Source organism: Zeus faber (assembly GCF_960531495.2).
Source record: "Zeus faber genome assembly, chromosome: 5".
In the NCBI taxonomy this organism is placed as follows: domain Eukaryota; kingdom Metazoa; phylum Chordata; class Actinopteri; order Zeiformes; family Zeidae; genus Zeus; species Zeus faber.
In genome coordinates, this window is record NC_137192.1 from 35,501,570 (window position 1) to 35,508,542 (window position 6,973).

Sequence of the window (6,973 nt, forward strand, 5' to 3'; positions counted from 1 at the left end):
GCATTGATCATTCCCCAGTTTGTAGTAAAAAATCTGTTAAAACCTCTGTCTGCCTCCCGTGTCTACATCTGAGTTCAATTGCCAGTATACATCATAAAATGCATTGTCAGTTGTGGGAACTTCCATTGACAGTGCCCTTTTCAAACCATGACCAATCAATTGATTTACTGCAGGTAAGTCCAATCAAGGTGGAGAAACACCCCAAGATAATCAATGGAAACAGGATGCACCTGAACTCAATTTGTTGTGTCTGTGATATCATATCATACTGCATATTGCAAAACATCCTTGAAGCCTGCTTTTGCTTCAACATCATCAGGTATATGGAAAAACCAAAGGTATCTGATCTTTCTGAATGGACCGTAATGTTTATCATATAAGGCACATAAAAAACAGAAATTAATACTGACCAGCCATAACATTAAAACCAGTGACAGGTGACGGGAATAACATTGATCATCTGGTTTCAATGGCACAAGTCAAGGGGTGGGATATATGGTATAAGGCAACAAGTGAACAGTCAGTTGTTGATGTTTTGGAAGCAGCGTAAGGATCTGAGCCAGTTTGACAAGGAGCACATTGTGATGCTGGACGACTGGGTCAGAGCATCTCCACAAGCACAGGTCTTGTGGGCTTTTCCCACTATGCAGTGGATACTACCAAAAGTGCTCCAAGGAAGGACGACCGGTGAACAGGCGACAGGGTCATGGGGCCCAAGGCTCATTGATGCACGTGGGGAGTGAAGTATAGTCCGTCTGGTTCGATCCCACAGAAGAGCTACTGTAGCACAAATTGGTGAAAATGTTAATGCTGCTAAGATAGAAAGGTGTCAGAACACACAGTGCATCGCAGCTCGCTAGGACTGCTCAGAATGCCCTGCTGTCCCCTGTACACCGCCCAAAGCACCTACAATGGACACGTGAGCATCCGAACTGGACCATGCAGCAATGAAAGAAGGTGGCCCGGTCTGATGAATCCCGTCATGTGGATGGCCGGGTATGTGTGCGTCGTTTTCCTGGGAATGAGATGGCACCAGGATGCACTAGGGGAAGAAGACAAGCCGGTTGATGCAGTGTGATGCTCTGGGCAATGTTCTGTTGGGAAACCTTGGGTCCTGGCGTTCATGTGGATGTTACTTTGACATGTACCAGCTACCTAAACATTGTTGCAGACCCAAAACACCCCTTCATGACAATGGTATTCCCTGATGACGGTGGCCTCTTTCAGCAGGATAATGCCTCCTGCCACATTGCAAAAAATGTTCAGAAAGGGTTTGAGGAATGTGACAAAGTGTTCAAGGAGTTGACTTGGCATCGACAGGTCACAGCTGTTTTGGTGGCAAAGGGGGAGCTAAACAATATTAGTGGTTATTGTTGGTGATTTTAATGTTGTGGCTGATTGATGTATTAAAAAACGTTTCGCTGTTATTATCATCATTTCAATGTTTCTCTTGAGTTTGAGCCTTCAACTATTTAACTTCTAACTTTGAGAAGATTAACCTCCAGGGTTTGGAGCACAGCGCTCGTTAACGTTTATGGCTTGAGGAACACTTGAAAATACACACACACCCACACACAGGGTCAAAGGGCACGTGCATGTTCGGCAAAACAATATAACAATGTGTTTTCTATTGCGTTCTGCAGTATAGTAATTGTTTTCCCACATGCACATGTCACGTGCACAGTGCTGTCTGAAGTGAATCCCATGACCTTTGGACGGAGCTCCTGTATTTAAACTCCTGTTGCACAGCATGCACACGCTGTAGCATCTGCTTGGTGAGCAGAAGCATCAGGTTGGTGAAGCGGGACTCAGCAGATTAACTCAAATAACCTGGAACTGGTCCCTGTATTCTGATTCTTCTCAAATATCCTGGTTGAGATTGTTCGATGGCGTGGTCTTAACTTCAGGTAGATTCAATGGCAACAACTGGGTGGTTTATGTGACAAATACAGCTGGAGATGTTTTTCAGCTACACCCATTCACTTTAATAGAATTGGAAATATTTTAATCCCTGTTATTTCTTTTTATTTATTCTCTTCATCTTGTGAATGTGATGTATGACCTGTGTTGTTCTGTGTTGTTCTCTGGTGCCTTACTTAGTGAGTTCACATCATTAGTGAACTACGCTGCTTCAGAGATTTGCTGATGATAAAACAGTTTTTGATATTTAACTCATTGACTGCTTCTGTGACTGTGCTGGGAGAATGAAATCATATTGTGAAACCTAAATGGGCTAAGTTTGGACATTGATAAACTTGCATGTCAACTGGAAAACTTAGTAATTGCATCTCTATATGCCTAATTCTAAATCTAATTGATGTATTGAGAAAAAATATTCTTTCAAATACTAATCAAAAGATAGTCAAAAAAAGAAAAGTACATGATAAATAGATAAACCAATAGTAAAAACTATGTTTGAATTAACAAATGTAAAAATCTGATGTCAATGTCCTTACTGATGATGTACAACTCAGCACACTATGGTAATTGTGTCAGTAATAGTTCACTTTTAGAGCATATATTGCCGCATTTAATCCCTCAGACTAAAAATGCACAATTTTTCTGCTCAGCTTTCCAGAACCGAGACGTTGGACCCATGAACTATTTAAGGATTGAGACAAACGCCACCAGCATGGGGTTCAGCCGAGACGGGCTCAGCACGGCCATGATCAAGAATGTGTTCACCGTCAGCCTCTGCGTCGCCATCATCTACATCAATGGAACTCTGGTGCACACCTTCCACAAGAACCAGGTTGGACAGTACTTTTGATGCTGCTAATACAACTAATAATCATCTGAACACTGAGAGAAATAATAGCAATATATAATGACTTTAAGTATATACTTTTCATTCTGCATTGATGAAACAAACTTGTGCCATCACATTAAGAAATTTGACTTTGATAAAAATATGTGTTACATATAGGATCATGGAAGGTTTCTCAACATATTGTTTGCATTTCCCAAAACCCGAAAATAGAGACAATGCAGACCAGTAAAAGCGATAAAAATCAATTTGACACCGATATACTCTGTCCACCGATCAACCACAACATTAAAAACACCTGCCTCATTTTGTATAGCTCCCCCTCATGCCGCCAAAACAGCTCTGAAGGTGTCCTGTGGTATCTGGCACCAAGACATTAGCAGCAGATCCTTTAATGCCTGGAAGTTGCGAGGTGGGGCCTCCGTGGATGAGGCTTGTTGTTCCAGCACATCCCACAGATGCTCCATGGGATTGAGATCTGACAAATTTGGAGGCCGAGTCAACACCTTGAACTTTTTGTCATGTTCCAAAAACCATTCCTGAAGAAAAATACAGTTGCCATGAAGGGGTGTACCTGGTCTGAAACAATGTTCGGTAGGTGGTACATGTCAAAGTAACATCCACATGAATGCCAGGACACAGGGTTTCCCAGCAGAACATTGTCCAGAGCATCACACTGCATCCACTGGCTTGTCTTCTTCGCATAATGCATCCTGGTGCCATCTTTTCCCCAGGTAAACGACGCACATGTACCAGGCCATCCACATGATGTGGCAGAAAAGGTGATTCGTTAGACCGGGCCTCCGTCTTCCATTGCTCCAGTTCTTCACTCACTTGTTCATTGTAGGTGCTTTCAGGGGTGGACACGGGTCAGCGTGGACACTCTGACCACTTCCATACGTAGGAAGTTACCAAGCATTGTGTGTTCTGACACCTTTCTATCATAGCAGCAAAAAAATTTTCACCAATTTGTGAAACAGTAGTTCTTCTGTGGGATCGAACCAGACGGGCTAGCCTTCGCTCTCCATGTGCATCAATGAGCCCATGTGTGCTCATGACTCTATTGCCGGTTCACCTGTTGTCTTTCCTTGGACAGATTTTGGTCGGTCCTAACCACTACATATCGGGAACACACCACAAGACCTGCCGTTTTGGAGATGCTCTGATCCAGTCGTCGAGCATCACAATGTGCTCCTTGTCAAAGTTGCTCAGATCCTTACGCTGCTTCCATGGCATCAAATTCAACAACTGACTGTTAACTTGTTGCCTAAAATATTCCACCCCTTGACAGGTGCCATTGGAACCAGATGATCAATGTTATTCACTTCACCTGTCAGTGGTTTTAATGTTGTGGCTGATCGATGTATATCTAGACTGAAAGGATTAATTGAAAATTTTCTAGACAATGTCTAAATGACTGGAAGAAGCTTTGTAGAGTTCATAAATATCCATTCATTAATTTGCCCTTTTTAATAATGTTATAAATACAGTACTTTTTCTTACCTGTATTAGAAGCCTTTTATAATATAACTGCATTGGAATCTCAAATGTTCTATGTTGTTCTACTCAATATTCCTCTTATGTTCCATCCACTTTTCCTTCCAGATCTTCCACCTAAACCCTCGCTACGTCCTTTTCATCCACCTGGTGATCAACGACATAATCCTCCTGACCATGTTCGTCATCATTCAGGTCCTCAGCTACATCGTGTTCACCATCAATGTGTCACTCTGTATCTTCCTGGTGTCGGGAGCCATCCAGGCCAACCTGAACACTCCGCTGAACCTGGCCGTGATGGCAGTGGAGTGCTACATCGCTGTGTGTCTGCCCCTCCGCCACATCCAGATCTGCACAATAAAGAGAATTTACATTACAATCGCCCTGATCTGGGTGACGAGCGGGCTGTCGAACCTTCCCGATCTGTTGGTAACCGTGGCGACAGAGCCACGCGAGTTTTTCCATTCCAGGATTTTCTGTCTCCGTGATACGGCTTTCCCAAATCCCATCCTCACCACGAAGAGAAACTTTTCCTACATTGTCTTCCTGCTCCTGGTCTGGTTCACACTCTTCTACACCTACTTCAGGATACTGTTCGCTGCCAAGGCGGTGGCAGCAGATGCCACGAAGGCCAAAAACACAGTGCTGCTCCACGGCATCCAGCTGATTCTCTGCATGCTCACCTACGTCCCCCACCTGGTGATCAGTGGGCTGACGTACCTGTTTCCAGCGAGTTTGCCGGCCATTCGCTTTACTGTCTACGTTGTGGTCCAGATTATGCCTCGCCTCATCAGTCCTATCATCTATGGCTTGCGAGACAAAACCTTCAGGAAGTACCTGAAGAGGCATCTGCTTTGTAAAAGGCACAATGGTAGCAAACCATAAATTACCCAGACGACAGCTCGAAGAGTTCCATCTGATCTAAATATTACAATACAAGGTTCATGTGTATGGATTAGAATAAGTTACATACCTTGATAATTGACTCCCTTGTGCTGATATTGAGGGAGGTACACACAGAAGTCCAGTCAAGCCAAACAACTTCACACACTGTCCCTACGCTGAAAGAGAACCTCAGGCTGTGCTGTCATAAACCGTCTCCAAATGGCTTAGCTGCTCGCAAACTGCAACAACCACCAGGTCCTACTGTAGGATTTCACTGTTCCGTAGTGGTTTCCACGCACCTCCACCGTGACTCTTATTGATTTGAAGTTTGAGACTCAAGTCCAGCTCAATGTGTTCTTCAAAAGTACCTGCTGGACCATAAAAGTCCACCAAGATGTATTTTTTTGGTAAATTGCATTATGTGAAAAACAGTTATGTGTATAGACATTTTTTAAATTTTGACTATATCAACACCATTTTGTGTTGAGCATTGCTGGACTGAGATACACATTTCTACAATTAATGAGGAAGATCAGTCCAAAAACATGGACACCAAAAAACAGAAAATCTTTGCACAAGGCGGGTCAGAGCAGAAAATTGTCCATTACTGATAAACCATTTGTCCAATCATTATTAAGCTTGGTCGTCAGTCCCCGTTTGAGAATAGGTCGACCAAAGCATTTTGAGCCCATCCCATAGGGTGCGCCACAAATGTCACAGACATATATATCTGAAAACCTAGAGGACAGATTTTCACCAAATTTGGTGGACCTGTGAGGACCAGTATTTACTGAAATCTGAAGTGCCATACTGACTGGTGCATGTGGGCTGGCAACACATTTTTTTGGTTTATGGCCACATTTTTGGACCGATCTCCGGCCCACAATGCTCTGTACCAAAATTCGTGTTTTTATGGAAAAAATCTAAAAATTTCTATTGACATTTCTGTTTTTCACATTATGCAAATTTGCAAAAAATCCATCATGGCAGACTTTTTTGGTCCAAGATGCTTTTTGGAGTTTGTCTATCAACACCAAGTTTGGTATACACCGTTGCAGGATTGATAGACACAATGATATTATAAATTAGCAAGATCAGTCTAAAGACATCAATAAAAATATCTTTGCACAAGGCGAGGCTTTGCAGGAAATAAGCCATAACCCAACCTGTCAGAGCAATCCTGATCAAACTCAGAGGAGACATCCCACACTATGTCCTGAATGCACACACACCAAATCTTGCTCAAATCTGATAATGGGGTCGCAAATGGCAAAACTTTGATTGGGCCATTATTGAAATGCTGCATACTTTGTAATGAAAACATGTGTTATTGGTCTCACTCCTTCTATAAACAGAAATAAACTAGCTGAAGTGACTTTGCTCAGCTTTGTGAAGCCTGAAACCCGATCGTTGCTGCTCGCAGCATTTTTGGGCGATTGACCTGCTTCCTTCAGTTGAGCGCAAAAAGGCCACTTGCAGCTATATTAATTATTATTATTTACGAAGACTTTTGTTGTTGTGTCAATAGTAATGATCAAAATTTTCCATGCAATTGGGAAACCTCCAGAGGACAGTAACTCACGTGTCTGTACCAAGAGAACATTAACTATCTAGACTCGCGGTGGCAGTCTGTTGGAGAACTCTCCCTGTGTGTTCGGTGAGGTAAATCTGTTCACTACAAAAAAAAAAAAACTGAGAGTATTAAAGATATTCTGCAGAATAAAGAGAAAGATAACCCTAACCCTAACCCTATAAAACAAACCACAATGCTCTATCAAGCCCCCTGGTGTTACTCTTAGCTCCAAACAAGGTTGAGTGAAGATG

At 42.7% G+C, this 6,973-nt stretch overlaps 1 protein-coding gene across 1 annotated transcript; it reads left to right on the forward strand.

The window, feature by feature from the left end:
- Positions 1-2,632: 2,632 nt before the first annotated feature.
- Positions 2,633-5,149, forward strand: LOC307230760 (odorant receptor 131-2-like; the record flags this gene model as incomplete). The annotated part of the gene is made up of 2 exons (XM_080001196.1): positions 2,633-2,752; positions 4,373-5,149. The coding sequence occupies 2 exons, from the start codon at positions 2,633-2,635 to the stop codon at positions 5,147-5,149; spliced, it is 897 nt and encodes a 298-aa protein (XP_079857322.1).
- Positions 5,150-6,973: the final 1,824 nt, after the last annotated feature.